The sequence below is a fragment of the Argentina silus genome, assembly GCF_951799395.1.
Source record: "Argentina silus genome assembly, chromosome: 12".
Classification (NCBI taxonomy): Eukaryota; Metazoa; Chordata; class Actinopteri; order Argentiniformes; family Argentinidae; genus Argentina; species Argentina silus.
Genome location: NC_139666.1, coordinates 20,549,904 through 20,568,558, shown reverse-complemented (window position 1 = coordinate 20,568,558; position 18,655 = coordinate 20,549,904). Strand labels below are relative to the sequence as shown.

Genomic DNA, 18,655 nt, shown 5'->3' with positions numbered 1-18,655 from the left:
TTGAATATGCACCATGTTGGTTATTTTTTTGTTTTGGTTGTTGTCCAATAGTGTTTTCTCTCCTTAGTAATCTCTCTCTCCCCCTCTCTCTCTCTCCCCCTCTCTCTCTCTCTCTCTCTCAGACACACACACACACACACACACAGCTGGCTCTGCTTTCTACTTAGATTGATTGGATTTAAATTGAATCCCACAGTGTGGGGCTTTTATGTTGATGATAAGGACCACTTAGGGCACGAGGAATACTAGGGTTCACAGTTCACTGATGATACGATCACCAAGATGGATATGCTGTTTCTTTGTGAACATCGCTACACAAAGCAATGTCACACTTTTATACCAAGTCCTGAAGGGATAGAGCCTGTTGAAATCACAAATGTATCTGTTGAATCAATGATACAATTACTGACATACCAACACATGTATTGAATCAATGACACAATTACTCACGCACCAACACATGTATTAAATCAATGTAACACACACTGACACATCAAAAACATGTCTTTGTCAACATTGTAGTCATTCAGCAGACATAAGTACATAGAATAAGTACATTTGTCTAAAGTAAGAGAAACAACTACACATCACATTAATCGCAAGAGAGCCTTTCAATAATAATAAGTGTCACAAACAGTCACAGTGCTAGAGAATGGGAAGGAAACAAATAGGATTTGATGGGTATGTTGGAATAGAATAAGGAGGTCTGAGGAGGAGGAGCCCAGGTGTAATCTAACACACCACTGTCTCACTCACTCAGAGAGAAGAGTCTCATGATTGAATGAGTAAACGATAGCAGACAATAGAAATGAGAAAACCCATATTCCCCACACCCATGACACCCTATCCCACCCCCACCCATCCCCCAAGCACCGTACCAGCCCAGGCCCTCATACACACACATATGGGTTGTTCTTGCCCCAGTCCACCATAAAATTCTGCTTCGTTTTGCCATTGCTTGAGGCAACCGTCTCAAACTTTGATAGTTTCAGAGGAAAGGCATCTAAGCCTACTTGTTCTGTCTGTGTTAATACTATCCACATTCACTTTCAAGTGATACCTCAAGGACAGATGCTGGCAAACCCAAAGTATCTAATCTTACATTAGAAGGCTGGGTTATTTCAATAACATATTTCTTGTTAAAACTGTTTCTCCAACACGCCTGGGAGTAGCCTGGGAGTGTTATCACAAGGGAAGTAGCCAATGTAGAACTGTGTAATAATGAGAGATTCCCAAGTTTGTGTGTGTTCGTATGGGCCTGAGTGTGTGTGTGCGTGTGTGCACGAGCCTGAGTGTGTGAGTGTGTGTGTGTGTGCGTGTGCGTGTGTGTGTGTGTGTGTGTGTGTGTGCACGAGCCTGAGTGTGTGAGTGTGTGTGTGTGTGCGTGTGCGTGTGTGTGTGTGTGTGTGTGTGTGTGATTGATTGATTTACGTCCTGCGTTGACCTATGGCCTGTCCTCCTGCAGAGAGCAGAAAGAGAGAGCTCTGATTATACAACTGGAAGCCCTGTGGAGCAGAGGAGCCTGTGGATGGGTGTCTTCATCACGCTGAGATAATAGGCCAGGCATTAACTCCCCAAGCAACTATTAATAGCTGAGGCAAGTCACATCTCGTCTCCCATCGGGAGAGTGCCAATCGCCCGAGGCACTGTGTTTTCCCATTTCTGTTATTTTGAAATGTGCGTATCGGCAGATATTCGCCGTGTTGGGCTGCCAAGACGCTCAATGATTAAGATGTGATCCACTTATTTGGTTTATTTTGGTGCCGTGGCGTAAAGGGCTGTGAAGAGATGAGACCTAGTTACTGCAGTTTGGGTGGCGCGTGGGGACGCTGCCCTAAAGGGACCCTCAAGGATCAGCATACCCCAGATTTGATAAGGCTCCACTGAATACTATTAGCAAGTCCCCAGTGCAGTGGGGGGTATGCTATACAAAGAAGAACTGGATTATCCTGCTTCATGCAAGCAGTGATCTGCGGGTGGTGATGCTGTCTGTGTGTCACACTAACCCAGTCCCTGGCACGAACAAGGCCAAGGAAACAGGAAATAATGACTTGAAGTCTCCCCCAGACACCCTCAGACACAGGGTTTTTTCAACAGAGGTCTGTTCACGAACAAGCTGCACAGTGGTATGTGTCACTGTGTCACATTTTATATTCGGAAAAAATCGGAACGGAAACACAATACGCTGCCTTGCCCTCACCCTCCTCTACCTCACACCTCATCCACACCAACAGAGGGGACCGTCCAATAAAAAAGGGGACCTCTGCACTAAGACAAGCTCTCCTGTGGTGACCTGGGGGTCAGACAACAGAGACAGCAGTATCCATGTATTAATCTGTTTCTACTATTACTGTCCCTAGTCCAATCTTCTAAACTCTGCATCACGGCTGTTGGGTTTTAGGGATTATGTTTTTCATACCAGCTGGATATCACCAGATTTTTCTCGTTGACGTAGAAAGGGGAAGGGAGAATATATACGGAACTCCTAATTTAGAGACAACAATGATTATGACAAGGGCGGGGTTTACTCACAATGACCTTTGACCCTATGGCACTAATCCCCCCCTCCCTCGTCACAGGGCATATTGCTCCCCTCTGTCTAAGTTTATATAACATTTTGGATTGAGCATTCACACTTTCACTGATGACATCACATTGTCCATGTTGTTGCTTATTTATTGTTTTATGATGTATGTGTGTCATCATATGTGAATTGTCGGAAATATTATTTTCCTTGGCTGCTGTCCAGGTCTCTCTTGAAAAATGTATTTTATCTCAATGAGACTAAGCTGGATGAAGATAGATAGATAGATAGATAGATAGATAGAAAGGTACTTTATTGATCCCAAAGGGGAAATTACAGCAGCTCACATCACAAACAACAACAACAAAATAAAGTGACAATAGAATAATAGAATAAAATAGACAACTGAAACATTATATACAGTAAGAACAGTCCAGTATGATTTAACATCCCCCAGCCTGACTCTGATCACCCCGATCGAGCCAGCCGGGGGAGGAGTTGTACAGTCTCATTGCGGCAGGCAGAAAAGATCTCCTATAGCACTCCTTAGTGCAACGTGGTTGTAATAATCTGTTGCTAAAGGAGCTTCTCTGCTCTGCCACAGTGTCATGTAGGGGATGGGAAGGGTTGTCCATGATGGCCAGGAGTTTGATCCTCATCCTCCTATTGGCCACCTCCTCCACAGTGTCCAGGGTGACACCGAGGACAGAACCAGCTTTCCTAATAAGCTTGTTCAGCCTCTTGGTGTCACCTTCCTTGATGCTGCCCCCCTCCCAGCATACCACCGCGTACAGCACTGCGCTGGCCACCACTGACTGGTAGAACATGGTAGAAAAATAAAGATTCAATAAATAAATACAAATACAATCAAAGATGTAAGTAAATATTTGCTAACATGGGATTGGAGCATAAAAATTAAACCATCTGATAGCTAATATTGTTTGACAAATACAAATATGGGCTGGCTTTGAGGGTTTAACATGCAAGCTATGGAGGAGGATATCATGAACATCCATTAGCCTGAAGAGTACACACTGTCTTTATTTTGATCATGTAAAATACAGTTCTAATCATTAAGTTATAACTGTTTATGATTAAAATCATATAGGCTACACTAATAGTTTACTATCTATACATTATTCATAAATGCTTTACAGCATATACATGTTTTATAACACCTTTATAACCACTGTATAACGTGTTAACATGATTTACATTTCTTCATTAATGAACTTCGTTGATTATGAAAAATGCCACCTGCGGTTTGTATATTTCCACTGTAAATTGCTTCGCTGGCCCTTTAAAGATCGCGGCTGTGGTGATTGAAAAAAAATAATCGTGAATGAAACCCAGCCATTCATAAAAATAGGCTAGACCCGTACTGCGATTGGTCCGTGATCACTTAATGCATAATTCATTTATTTCAGATTACCCATTGGTTACTCTCTTGAAGGACACTGTCGATGAGCCAATGAGCGTGTGCATTTGTGTACCACTCGAGCCCCAGGGAAAACCAACCAGTCCATTAACCTAAAGCTCAGTCAAGTTTTGTGAGTCGAAGGGAAAGCATCAATTGATCACCGAACGGAGGCGACATTGTGTCTTTTGTGGATTTTTATTGCATTATTTCAATACTATAACGGGGTTGAAACGCGCACAGGGTAAGCTGCAAATGAATGCTATATATGTATGTTACGCCCGGAATCGGGATCGCCGTTTACAGCGATGGAATAGAATAAGTTCACGAATGCCTGCAAATGCAAAATGTAGAGCTTTGAGTGAGAACGATCGCCATCTTCTCCAAGAATGTTTATACTGTACTTTGGCACCCATTTTCTATCGTTTTATATGAAGTTGTGTCGTGCATTATATTTATATTAGAAGCCGTATAGGTGTGTCCCTTATTTTGTATGTATCTGGTTATTGCCTTTTATGCTATCAGCGAGGTGAGTCGACTGTTCGTGATTTTATGAATGGAGAGGTCAGGTTTTTTTCCTCCCAGTGTTCCACACGGATCGAGTTTCACTTCATTGAGAAAAACAAGGGTCCGTGAAGGGAGGAGGGAAAGGGGGGGGGGGGTCATGTCAGATATTTATCCCCCCGTCAACTCCAGTCGTTCACAGTGACTACGCTTTAATTACCGACGTTTGTATTAGCAATAACTGTACAGCGTTACCGCAAGCCTTACTACCGTAAGGCTTTTTGAGCCTATTTCTTTACTTTTTTTCCTTCTTATCATAGGCGTAGTCAACGGCAATTTAACGCGCGGGCTGTCCACAAAAGTTAAGCGATGTAGACAGATCATTTCCACAGTTGTTTGTTTTATAAATGGGCAATGTTTTGCTTAATAACATATCTTGGTGAATTGTCTTGATGCACTTTACGAAATATGGTCAAATATGCGTTAATGTCTCCGTTGGGATTCGCATTTGGGAAATGCAAGTTGCTTTATCCGTGATATTGACAACTGTGTCACGAATCACATTTTGGCGATGTATATCTTACGAAAATGTCCCTCTTGCAGTTTTATGTTACAGTGATATGCGGCTGCAATGTGCCCTGGCTTTGATTTGTATTTTGTGCGATGGGTCCTCCTGAATCTAGATAATTGTTGGTCCTCCTGAATCTAGATTACGATCACATGGTATTTGGGAATAGATACGGCCCATTAATACAGAGCGATGTTTTCACAACTTCGTGTCAAAGTAGGCAATTGGACACACACGCACACACACCTTTAGATAAGTGTATGACACACACATTATGCACCATCAAAGACATCTTTTCCATGCTTTGTCACGTGTGTTACCTTAATGATTAGCCTGCTATGCTTTATTCGTCACCCATTAAGAGAGCAAACGGGAATGAAAGTCGTGAGTCACATCACTCTCGAGGAGATACGTGCGCATGGCCGTCCGCGTGGAAGAACACGTCTCTGTACTATGCTCTGTTCTTTGGATCCCAGCCTTTTTCTTCTCTTGCTTTCCCACTGTTTGTCAGGCTTGACGTGCTTCGGAGCACTTAACTGCACCATACCCACAGGACATAGCAGCTGTGCCACAATAATATTTAAAGGCCAGTCAATACGACCGTCTTTTGCCCCAGTATATAGAGACATATTGTGAGGAGCCCCTTTCATTGGGGGTTTATTTATAGACTGTTATGTACTGCGTAATATTGTATGACCACTATTGTTTTGGGGGTAAGAACCATTGTCACACTCAATGTGCTGCTGCACTCACAGTGCTGTTGCCCTCTGGCCTCGATTGAGACTCATCCCTGAAAGTTCCCCCTCTGCTCAGTCTTAGCTTATAATGAATGCGCTCGTAATCGCCTGCACAGATGGCTGTCTTTGCTTATGTAAGACTTGCATACGTCACGTTAACTACACAGAGTGTATTTACATTGTGCAGTACACACTCTAGAGCAGCATGTTTACTTAAAAGGGGATGTTGCTAGAGGAATAGGAATACCTCGTTGAGGTGGGGGGGTTTACTGGACCTGATAGTTCTGAGGTGTCAGTCTACGTCAGTTAAGAGGCTGGTGGAGGTCGAAATCGGAGGACGAGCTCATTGTCATGCATGGGATGGAATGAGTGCAAGGAATGGTATCAAACACGTGTTCCCTCCCTTGATCTACATGCACAGGTTTAGATATATTAGTGACAGATAAATAGGGCTGACGGTAGAGTTGTACTCTAAAGGTGTCTTGTTTTTTCTTGTTTCTGTCTTGTACACAGTTGAACAGTTGATCAGTAAAGAGACCCTCGTGCTATCGCTTTAAGCGAAGACCCTTTTCTGGGAACATCTGAAGACCCAGATAACATGGACGGATTCTATGACCAGCAAGTCCCATTCATGGTCCCAACCAATGTAAGTATGACTTTCTGTCAGTCTCTAGACCAAACAGATGCATGGTCATCAGGTTTAGGTTAGGTTTAGGCTCGCGAAAATTCCAGCCAGAAGTGTATTGGATGTGACGCATGATATTTCAAGTCAACTTTGAGTCATACTCTGAGTGACTGTACTAATTTGTTGTTGTTGTTGTTGTTGTTGTTTGTTTGTTTGGTTTTGTAGCATAAATCTCACGTGGAGGAACAGTACTGTAGGCCTCTGAGTGACAGGAAAAGGAAATTTGTGGACACAGAACTCGCCCAGGACACAGAAGGTAATGAGACAACTCTTTCCCTGACCCCGTCTCTTCAGGTCATCCCACCTTTCATTTTTCCAGTGGGTGGTTGCGTGCGAAGATCCAAGTCTTTGTTTGTTTCTTGTTTCTTGCATCATGTGCCCAGACTAATGGTGCTTGTTATGATGAATCTCAACAAAACAAACAAGTTACTCATAGGTTATTCATGTTTAATTACTATTTAATCTATGTAGTAACTAAGTAAATACATGCACATTTCTGTCATAAAAATCCTATGTTTTTTCCTCGGTTGTTTCAGATCTCTTCCAGGACCTCAGCCAGTTGCAAGAGATCTGGATTGCAGAAGGTGAGTCATTGATATTTTTCTCTGTACCACAAAGTTGGAGCCAAGTCCTTCCCCACTCTTCTGGTGTTTTCTTTCGCTTGGCTGCTCAGTTAGAGCAGGCTGGCTGGGGCTACCCTCTGTTAGATATTGCTTATGTTAATTCAACCTCACCTCTCGTCTCTTGCTTTTGGACAAGAGTTGTACAATTTCTTACTGAATATACTTTTATATATCTAATTAGCTTACTTCAATGCAGATAAATAAAAGTATGTTATGTGGAGAGAGTCAATGGGAATGGGAAAAACCTCTTAAGTGAGTCACTTATGTTTCCAGATGGTTATTAAGATGCATGGAGAAAGTGGCCGGATTAACAATTAACTTGAAAATGAATTTGAAATATTCATGTTTTCTGTTTTCTGGGCACAAAAGTGGAACATGTAGACCAAAGTTTCATTGAGCAACTATGCTGACCAAGACCTCTATTTTTTGGAGATTATAACAACTTTTTTTCCACCTTTTTTAATTGCTGCCTAAAAAATTTAATTCCGTTTCATGATAGACAGTTTCTCCCTTTGGCACGCTGCATGGCTGTATAGCACGGTCTCGAGATAACAACAAATATAGCTCCTGTTTGAACATCGGTACTCGTAACTTCAGCTTCACTTCGCCCCTGTGGATTGAGGGGGGGGCTTTGGCTCTTTTTAAATAAAGACATTTGATTGACAGTTGCTCTACTTTTGTTTTCTAAACTAGCGGGAGCCAAGTTTGCATCCATGTGTTTTACTCTCTCTCTCTCTCTCCCATCTCCCTCCACAGCCCAGGTGCCTGATGACGAACAGTTTGTCCCAGATTTCCAGTCGGATAGCTGTGAGTACCTGAGATGTATTATTTATACCCTGGATGTGGGACGAGGTGGGACCGAGCCAGAGCCAACAACAACCTGTCTCTGTGTGTGTGTGTGTGTGTGTGTGTGTGTGTGTGTGTGTGTGTGTGTGTGTGTGTGTGTGTGTGTGTGTGTGTGTGTGTGTGTGTGCGAGCGAGTATTCGTCTGAGCAGACTCTGTATCCATGCCATGTTGATGCCCAGCCAACCCTGTGAAAGGTTTAAGGATGTTGTGGACGTCATAGGCTGTGTCAAGTCCCCCCCTGAGCCTGCAGCATAGATTTGATCTCGGGCAGCTCACAAAATACACAGGATTAACACTGGTGCACTAAGAGGCCTATTTGCCCGCAGAACAGTTATCAACTTAGTTGTTTAAACATCTTACTGTGCTCCATTGAATGGATGAGATAACAACCATGATCACTCTGCTCTCATCAGTTCTGGAGTATCCTTAAACAGGCTTTCATCTTGCCAAAGGCTATTCTTCCCCCCAAACATCCCTGTCTCCCTCTGGTAGAGTCCTTTGGGAAGAGCCCCCCCCCCCATCCCCTTCTCCTCCCATTTTGGGTTTAATCAGCCGATTGGCATGGGACATCACATGAGCCAAGCTCATAATCTGATTTCACACTTTCATGCACTCAGACCCAGCCTCTGGAATGGGTTGGATTCCGGCGGGTGGGGCCTCCCTACCCTCCTCTCTACCCTTCCCCTCCTCCTACCCACTTCACCCTACAGACAGAGGCCCAGTCTGCCCAGCCCCTCTCTGAACACCCCCCCCCCCCCCCCCCCAGTTAGTCCAGCTCCACTTTCCCCATTTGTCTGCACATTGCCTTTATATGGTTGCCAAGGGAAATATTTGAGTTATGTTCAATGGAGCATTTTACAACCCCCCCTTCCTCCTCTCCCCTCTTTTTGAGTTTGTTTTTGTTTTTGTCTGATGTGGAAGCAGAGACGGGGCGTGGTGTGTGTCTTTGTCAGTCCTCAGTGTTTGGATCCTGACCCGCTGGGCAGTGTGCTGTAATTGACCACAGAGGTGCTGCTATATAGGATTGAGGTTGATGCTGTGACATGTGTGTTTACACAGAGAGGCCCATGTCAGGGTGTGTGTACCGCATGTGTGTGCGAGGTTGCTATAGTCTCTTCACAGTGAGGTGTCTGTGCTATGTAGTACTTGACATAACAGTGTGTGTGTGTGTGTGTGTGTGTGTGTGTGTGTGTGTATCTGTGTGTGTGTGTGTTGGTGAGATTGGCAGAGGCCCCTGCGGCCAGGCAAGGGGCCAGCCTCTCTCACAAGCTGCCTATTCACCAGCCCCGCGTGGCCCCTGCAGTCATCCGGGCGTCACATGGCTGCCCATGCACTCTTACTGTACTGTACCCAGGCCAGGCCAGCCCTGCTCAGAGGGGGGGGGGGGGGCAACCAGCCATCACCTCCACCCCGCTGACTAGGAGAGTGGGGGGAAAGTGTCCTTATAATCTCTCTCCACTTGCCCACCGTAGAGTCTTGGCATGTATAGAAGCTCTTTATCACCAGCGCAGGGGGGCTCACATGTCCATTGTGTGCTCCTCTCTCCCCCGGACCATCAGGGCTGGTGGGGTGGGTGCTGCCGGGTGATTGATCGGGCTCTGGTTACTCCGAGCCCGGGGTATCCGGTTACCGCGGCCATTATGTGGCGCCGGAAACGGGAGCCGGCGTGGAGATGCAGCAGCTAATGGTTACAGAGCAGGGAGGAAAATCATTGAGAATCATTGAGTTACGGCCACACTGATTCATGGGTATCGACTGGGCCTGTAATGGAAATCAGATGGGAGCGCTTTGATTGCATGTGAGGTGCTGTGATCCTGATGGGGGGGGGGTTTAATACTTGGCTGTCAGCCGCCATTAGGCTAAGATAAATGGTTGTTAAGTGGCTCTTGCTGGTCCGTCTTGCACCGTCCATCCATCCATCCATCCATCCATCCATCCATTCACAGTGTTGGAGGATAAGCCATGCAACTTTTGTGGTTTTATGGATTTCGTTTAGATGAGATGTATTTATTAACGTGTTGCCCCCCCCCCGTGTTTGTCTTCTCCTCAGTGATGTTTCATGGCCCTCCACCAACCAAGGTCAAACGGGAACTGAGTCCTTCCAAAGAGCTGTCTCCCTGTAACCAGAACAGGAGTCCCATGCCCTACGGGGAGAAGTGCCTTTACAGCTACAGGTAACAATATTATAATAATAATAATAATAATAATAATAATAATAATAATAATAATAATAATAATAATAATAATAATCACAATGAAAATAATAGGAATATGTCTTTGGGTCTTGGAAAAGTGCTTGTTTGATGTTATTATTATTGTATTATTATTAACACATTTCATTTTATCATGATGACAATAATAGTAATACATTTAATTTAATAGATACATTTCTAAAATCCCGAAGAACTTTAAATTTTTTGCATTGGGGGCGGGGGGAAACTCACCTCATCCACTACCAATGGTTCACCAATAGTACAACCTTCACATATCTTGCTGACACAGGCCACTGTGACCAATGTCACTACTCACACCACACCAACATGTCATCATGGTGACCTTTGACCCCGTCTGTCCCCCCACAGTGCCTATGACAGGAAGCCCACGCCAGGGTTCAAGCCATTGACTCCTCCCTCTACGCCGGTCTCGCCGTGCGGGCCCACCAACACTGCAGGGACACACCCACTCAGCGAGCAGACTCCCCCCCCCCCTCCTCCTCAAGTCCCCAACCAGACGCAAGGGCCACACCCTCTGCACGGGCAGTCCGGCTCTGCCCACAACCAGCGGACACTCCCCCCCCTCCACAGCCAGAGCCCGCCCTTCGCCCTGCCCTGCCCCCCACTCAGTCAGGATGCCAACTTCAGCCCTGAGCACAGGTGAGTGATCAATTCATCAATCAATCAATCAGTCAATCAGACTTTATTTCTGTAGCATATTCCAACATGCTACACCTCTCAACCATTCAACAGCTAATCCAATCCGTCACCAGTTTTAGCATAGACTCTGGCTCACCGATACGATCAGTGTAGAATTACCTTTAGTGTCCCAGGGGCGACAGGTGGACGGTCTGCATGTGTTTACCAACATGTAAACCTATGACCCTGTATGTATATATATTCAACTTCTGACCTGAGTTTGACTGCTCTATATTTACTTGTCCATATCAATGAGACTGAGACACACACATACCCCTTTAACGAGCAACCGACCCCCAGGGGGTATCATGCGTGTGACCTTTCACTGACGCTGACTTAAAGGGATGGAGAAGTGCTCTTCTGTCCGTGAGCAGTGCAGAGTTGTGTGCTGGCAGAGTGACAGCCCCTCTTTGGGAGTCTAAACCTGACCCCCGTGGGAACGGCCCCCCCTGGCCCCCTGCTACCCCCCCTGCTGTGGCAGGATTCCTGGGCGGATGCCGGGCCACACGGGGCATGTCGTCAGCAGCAGCCATTGGCCCCGTCTAAGCCGAGGAGCTCCTTTAGAAAAGGAGTCAGGATGATCTTTTTATATCCGTCAGTGTTGGTGACACCTGGCCTCGACGTCTCTTTTACAGCTTGTGTTTGCAGGCTTCACTGCCGTACAGGAGCCAATTTGGCCCAGAGACTGGCTTGTGTTGCCCTTCGGTGGAACCATCCATGGGCACTGGCCCGGCCTAGTTCACAGAATCAACTAGGCCTACGTGTCTGTGGTGAAATCAGTGTCAAATCTATGTGTTCAAATGTTCAAACTATTTCCACTGACCCTCCATCCACCCTCTCCCGTATGTCCCTCTCCCCAGGTTCCAGAGGCAGATGTCAGAGCCCTGTCTACCTTTCCCTCCCTCTGAGAGCCAGGGTCGCCCCCAGTTCCTGCCCCAGGCTCCCAGCACCCTGCCCCGGGACGGGAGGCCCCCCTACCACCGCCAGATGTCGGAGCCCTTGGTCCCTGTGCCTCCCCAGGGCTTCAAACAGGAGCTGCTGGACCCGCGCTACGCTGAGCAGGGCGTCCCCACCATGGGCCCCCCCCAGGCTGCCTTCCACCCCATGGCCATCAAGCAGGAGCCCCGCGACTTCTGCTTCGATTCTGGTGAGTGGCTCTCTAGTCTATACAGTTAGGGCCATGGTGTACAACTGACCTATGGGGATCTCATTGGGTTTGAGGGTTGGGAGTCTTGGGTCTTCGGTCCTGTTCAGTGTTCTCTGTGTGTGAGAGAGAGAGAGAGAGAGAGAGAGAGAGAGAGAGAGAGAGAGAGAGAGAGAGAGAGTGTCCAGGCTTCATGTCAGTTTGCCTGGGCAGAGGGTGTGGAATGTGCCCGTCCCTGTTTGCTCTGTGTGCTGGCACGCGGCTGTGAGTTTTAGCGCTCTGAGGGCCCAGGCAAACACAGCCCCACACACACACACATATACGCACACACACACACACACACACACCTCTCGCCTGTGCAACACACTGTACGTGTGTGTCACTCCTTAAGCGCCAATCACTCTCTGCCCTGTCACGGCAGAAAAAGTGGGTCTCTTAGCCGGGCTTAAGCCTGCAGTCAGAGGGCAAGAAGTAAATGGGTCATCCCCACGTCAGAGGGAACTACTTCTGGAGCCATACCCAGAGAAGATGTAGGACACCACCATGACTTAGTGGATGGAGCTACTGTATATAGGAGAAACCTTAACATACTTATAGATAGACAGATAGATAGATAGATAGACAGACAGATAGATAGATTGATTGATAGATAGATAGATAGATCTTTTCTATTTATTAGTTTTATTTAACCTTTATTTATACAAGAGAGTCTCTCTGAGACCAGGGTCTCTTTTTCAGGAGAGCCCTGCTTACAAAGGCACAAGATAGATAGATACTAAAGTAAATGCGCAGAGTTAATCTCTATGCAATTAGATGCATTGCCAGATACAGTTGTTCCCACGAAAAAAAGCCTCACACACACAATCAAAACATTCCGTGTGCCTATAGGGAAGCCACAAGAGAAGTCAAATCTCTGTGCTTTTGATCCTGACGCCCACACACCCAGCTGTTTGTCCCTCTATTGCTGTCAACATCCGACATATCTATCTCCCAGCTTTGCACGGTCCGGTGCCTCTCTCAATTCTCCCTCTCAGCCCTGTGATTGTAGGGGCCGGTGATGTAATACCAAAGCCTCTTAGCTTCTTACAGCCTATAAATACGCGAGTCAGCGTAAAAGGTGTAAAGGCCAAGTAAAGGCCCGGCCCAGGCTCTGTGTGTCTGAGGGTGGATATATACGTGCGTAGCCGCCAACCACCCACCAACCGGCCAATTGGCTCTCCTTGATGGCTTGTCAGAAAACGATTTGCCATTGGACAGAGCATTTGCGATGCTGTGCCACGGCCCAAAATGCGGCACCAATGTAAACAGGATATCCGGCCCCTAGTGTAGAGATAGAGATCTGACAGGAGGAAACAGAGGGGTGGGGGGAGGGGGGGGGGGGGGGCCAGGGATGACACTGCCGCAATGACACAGCAACAGCAGCAGCAGAAGCAGCAGCCGGAAGGCGGGTCTTGACCCCTTGGGGGACAAGCGTAACTTGATTGTCATGATTTAATATCTGGACCCCATCTGTAATCCTATTTGGGGGGCTCAACGAACATGCGACTGATGTTGCATGGTACGTAGTGTGCTCTGATCGGGGCTTAGCCCCCTCCACCAGATGTGTGTGTATGTGTGTGTGTGTGTGTGTGTGTGTGTGTGTGTGTGTGCGCGTGGGGCCTTGACATTTGCAGCCCAGCTGTTGTTGTAGCATCAGTGCTAGCTCGTTGTGTAAGAGCCCTCGGTACCAGAGTTTCTTCCATACCATCTGAATGGTTGGCTGTTGCTACACCCATATGCACTAATATAACCAAGACCAACTGTCTCCAGCAGCCTGCAGTAAAGTAAATGATCTAGCTAAGGTTCTTGTACCCTTTGCTGAAGAGGTAGCAGTGCTCCAAATATACCCATGCCATGTCAAATCAAAGTTGAGGTTCATTGGATGTAATATTTATGGGGGAAAGAGGCTGTCATTCAAAACTGTCCTCTCCTCTTTGTGTCACAGAAGTGCCTAACTGTCAGTCTTCGTTTGGGAGAGCCGGAAACTTCTACAACCAAAACAACCATGACAGTAAGTAAAAGTTTTTTCCATCTTGACAGAGGGGATTGTGTGTGTGGGCTTGTGTGCTTGTGTGTGTTTGCGCGTGTGCTGGTGTGTGTGTGTGTGCGCGCATGTGCTTGTGTGTTACATCAGCCGGTAAAAATAGTTGTCTCATACACACTGCGTTGACCCTAGAGTTGTGACTTATTGAGCTGATGAGAACTGCTGCATGGAACAGAACAGGCCAGTAGTGGTAGAGATACAGTCATGGTCAATATTGGAATGACGTCTCTGAGGACACACACCTGTCTGTGTGTGTGTGTGTGTGTGTGTGTGTGTGTGTGTGTGTGTGTGTGTGTGTGTGTGTGTGTGTGTGTGTGTGTGTGTGTGTGCGCGTGCGTGCGTGCGTGTGCATGCATGCGTGTGTGTGTGTTTAAAACAGCCCAGCCGCACTGCTGCCGGCATGATGTTTGCACAATAGAATGTTCCGCTCTTGGGAAGCTGCCCAGCTATATTGCTTTGTAAGCAGTTTCCCGCCTCTGGAACATCACAGCTAACTGGCCTCTACATCAAAATGGAGGTCTGTTTCTCACGCCCCCCCGCCCCTACATAACCTAACCAGGTCTTTCTCTCACCTTCTCCAATGACAGGCTTCTCCTTCGAGAGAGATCCACACCTGTACTATGACGATACCTGTGTGGTTCCTGAGAGACTTGAAGGTAAGACTTAGCATTTGACCCATACTGGCAACCCCAGGAACATAGTCTTATGTCCTAGGGGACGAGGGCTTTGAGAGCAGCAGGGGACCTCGGCTTGGCCGCTGGCAGCCTTTGAAAGAAGGGGATTATTAGCAGAGTGATTGCATCACTGGAGAAGAGTCTCCTTTGAGGGTAGAAATGGCGGGAGGGTGTCAAATGAGCAGCCTGTGTACTTCACAGTCGCTTGCTCGCAGGAATGTCTCACCACACTGTGGCTACGGGGTTACAGTGCTCACTAACTCTCTCTCTCTCTCTCTCTCTCTCTCTCTCTCTCTCTCTCTCTCTCTCTCTCTCTCTCTCTTATCTTGGTGGAACACAGGGAAGGTCAAGCAAGAGCCCTCTGTGTACCGTGACGGGCCTCCCTACCAGCGACGCGGCTCTCTGCAGCTCTGGCAGTTCCTGGTGACCCTGCTGGACGACCCCGCCAACGGACACTTCATCGCCTGGACTGGCCGCGGCATGGAGTTCAAACTCATCGAGCCAGAGGAGGTTGGTCCCTACCCACATAAAAAGAATAACTAATCCAACCAATCTCTAACTTTGTCCACTACCATAATAAGACCATCTCACTTTCTTTCAACTACCCAGCAAATCTATCTAGCTATCTATCGAAACATCTTTAAACCTTTTCTACTACCAAAATAACACTTTGTAAGCCCACAAAGTTTCGTCTGGAACTTCTTTTTGAGGTTTCAATATATATAATTTCTCTGAGCAGTCTGTTTCACACATGTAACCCGATTTCTAGGTTCTTGAATGTGTAGTTATTCAAAGCCTGATCATTGTGACTGACTGTGTTCCTCCATGTTCTCCTGACCCAGGTGGCTCGGCGCTGGGGCATCCAGAAGAACCGGCCGGCCATGAACTACGACAAGCTGAGCCGCTCGCTGCGCTACTACTACGAGAAGGGGATCATGCAGAAGGTAAAGGCAGGTTCACCGTTTACCTCTCCTCTCCTTCCTCCTATTCCTCTCTTCCCTCCCTGGTAACAGCCTGCTGCCCAGCCTCCCCGGAGCCACCGTCTGTAGACACATTACAATACAACCTTGAGGTGATGCTGCAAGGTCTACCTGCTCTCTAACTCTCTTCCCTCCTCTCTCCTCCCTCCTCCCTCCTCCCTCCTCCCTCCTCTTGTCTCTCCTGCAGGTTGCTGGAGAGAGGTATGTGTACAAGTTTGTGTGCGACCCCGAGGCCCTGTTCTCCATGGCCTTCCCTGACAACCAGAGGCCCAACCTGAAGGCCGATCCAGACAGTGTGCCGGGGGTGGACGATGACACCCTGCCCCTGACCCACTATGACGAAAGCACCCCCTACCTGGTGGACGCGGGAGAGCAGTGTGTGGCGGGCCTGCCCTTCCCTGATGGGTACGGATACTGACACCCTGTGGTCACACCCGCCACCCCCCTACTCCTGAACCCCACCCAGAGCTGGAACTACTGAGCAGCCTGGAACAAACCGGAAACCTGCCCCTCTCTCTCCTCCTCCTCCTCCTCCTCCTCCTCCTGCCCACTTACAGATTAACCCCCTCCCCCTCTCCCCTCTACCCCCCAAAAATGAACGAGGAGAAACCTGCACCAAAACAAACCTTCTCTGGCATCATCTATCGGGAGAGAGGGCCGTGGAAGTGAGGGCGGACTGGTCCCCGGTGGCTCAACCCACCTCTGAGGTGGCGTTGTTGCTATGGAGACCAAGAGGAAGCGAGGGCCAGAGGCCACGTGAGGCCGGAGGACTGACGGATCCCTCTGAGCAGACTCCACCAGTTGTAGCAATTCTAATTTTTGACAATCTGCTTTTCTAAAAAGAGTAATTCAAAGAAGTATACAAAGTTTTAATTCTGAGAAACAAATCTAAATGCAGCACTGTTCTATAGTTGCCTTTTTTGGGTCCCCGTATATATATTTTTCTGCCACCTCTGAACGATGTGATCTGTGAAAGGGCTTTGATTTGCAAAAAAAACAAACAAAAAAAACGAAAGAAACTCAAACCCACAGACCTATTTTGTTTCTGTAGACTTGGTTGAGAAATGTCTTTTAGTATGCTGGCTTTTCTAAAATTGGTTTAGGATTTAGACCTAGTACCTTGACCCCTACACTGGGACACACGCTATTGTTTCAGACTCGTTGGCGGGATTCCTCAGATTCAGAGGCCTACTATTTTGTATCATTTGTTTTTATGCCCAGTGGTGTTTTTATCAAGTATAATAATAATGTCTGTTCTGTTCTGTTGTCCCTCTGCTGGGCTAAGATAACCTGTCAGAGGTCCGGAGCTCAAAGCGGGCTCAGAGGGCTGTGTGATCAGCCTCATAGGACGGCCGGCCCAATCCTCACATAGTGACACTCCACACTTCATCTTTTCACTCCTCCTTTTATCTCCTCAACAGTTCTAACGTGTCAGCGTTCCTCCATCTAGTCTAGACCTGGCACCAATCCTTTTGTATTATCCTGAGACTGTAAATCCTAAATTCAAAAAGGGATACATCAGTCCGTATTTTCCCCAAGAGGCTTTTGAATTTGTACATCACTCCTCCAACAAGGTTGTGATTCTATAAAAGGTCACTTATTGTTCTTTTATTTTTTATTTTGGTGCTTAATGTTTCCTTGCCAGTGTACTAGTCTCTCAATGCGCCAGGATGGCAGGGGCATCGGGACCTTGCATGCAAAAGGGGTGAAACTCGACAACTTTCCGCTGGACTCCTCTTTCTGCCAATCACAGGTTGTCAAGACGAGAGACCTCTTGCTTCTCTTTGCATGGTGTATTCAAACAGACTGTCCACTCACATATCGCTTTATTCTGGACAAAGATGAAATTGTGAAGTTCTCTGCATTTTGTTCATGTTTTATGTTGTTTCTTAATGGGAAAAAGACAAACTTATATAAATATATATTTTTGCTAAGTCTGCATCTGTTTGATTTTATTGTATAAGCTGTATAGTTCTGCCTATAACAGATATGTATCTTTTAAAAAAAATCTGGATCCCTGTGACGCAATTACTGCAGACAGTTGCTTTTAAAAGTCCCTTTTTGGGGGGGGTGAAATGAATGAAGAATGAGAGAGTCTTGGTTAAGAAGTTGGCTGGAGTTTCAACCGTGGTACAAATGAAGGGACATTTCCTCTCCACCCTGACCGAGGGCTGTCTGCACTTGTATAGGCTTCACCTTCTCCCTTCACAATGTGTACCTTACACTGCTGAGTTTATAATCTGTACTGGGTACAATAAACTGTCCTTTCTGCTTCACTTGTTTGTGGTCTGTTTCATCATTCTCCTCCTCCCCTCCTCCTCCCCTCCTCCTCCCTCTTTTCATAGTCAGCTGACAGGCTCCTCCGGAGGTCACTGTGCTTTCACTAATTAGTGACAAGTCACATGCTTTTTTGTTTTGTTTAATACTTCCTTTGTTAAAGATTACCCTCACCCATTGCAAATGGTGTGCAAGTTGAGCTTGAACTTGGAAGAAAGGAAATGCCTATTACACCAAGAGTAGAGAGTTAGATTCTCTTTTTAGACTGGCATAATGATGATGATATGTCAAAGGATTCTTGGTCATTTAATTTTTCCGCATGCTAGCTAGTTTTAACTCTGCGTAGGAGTGGGACATCCCCTCAGCCACACAATAGCTTCTGTTGAGACAGTTTCCACAATGTTTAGTATTTCTGGGGCTGATCTGATCTGATCTCATTGCTTTTCCCATTATTTGAGTTAAAAATACATACATCAACACAACTGATCCCAGAGGACTGCACATTATTAATAAAAAGTAATAATAAAATCGTATGTGGATCTTTATGGTAAAAACAAACACATTATATAACAAACTAGACTAAGTTACAGAAACAACAAAACAAACATTTGACAAGTAATAATAAACATGATTGAAGTTATAGGAAACATATCATTATCATCAATCCTAGACTCAGACTG

At 46.5% G+C, this 18,655-nt stretch overlaps 1 protein-coding gene across 1 annotated transcript; it reads left to right on the top strand.

The window, feature by feature from the left end:
• Positions 1 to 4,078: 4,078 nt before the first annotated feature.
• On the top strand, positions 4,079 to 17,974 carry etv5a (ETS variant transcription factor 5a). Its single transcript, XM_083682487.1, has 13 exons — positions 4,079 to 4,185; positions 6,264 to 6,396; positions 6,601 to 6,691; positions 6,972 to 7,019; positions 7,815 to 7,865; positions 9,956 to 10,079; positions 10,488 to 10,778; positions 11,678 to 11,964; positions 13,946 to 14,011; positions 14,632 to 14,700; positions 15,059 to 15,228; positions 15,561 to 15,662; positions 15,886 to 17,974. Exons 2-13 carry the CDS (start codon positions 6,349 to 6,351, stop codon positions 16,114 to 16,116), a joined length of 1,578 nt encoding a protein of 525 aa, XP_083538613.1. The 5' UTR covers positions 4,079 to 4,185; positions 6,264 to 6,348; the 3' UTR covers positions 16,117 to 17,974.
• Positions 17,975 to 18,655: the final 681 nt, after the last annotated feature.

Excerpts from the sequence above, each read along its gene's own strand:
- etv5a (XM_083682487.1), top strand. The coding sequence starts at position 6,349 with ATGGACGGATTCTATGACCAGCAAGTCCCATTCATGGTCCCAACCAAT. Across the intron at positions 7,020-7,814 it reads AGAGATCTGGATTGCAGAAG|CCCAGGTGCCTGATGACGAA; the intron begins GTGAGTCATTGA and ends CTCCCTCCACAG. Across the intron at positions 14,012-14,631 it reads CAACCAAAACAACCATGACA|GCTTCTCCTTCGAGAGAGAT; the intron begins GTAAGTAAAAGT and ends CTCCAATGACAG.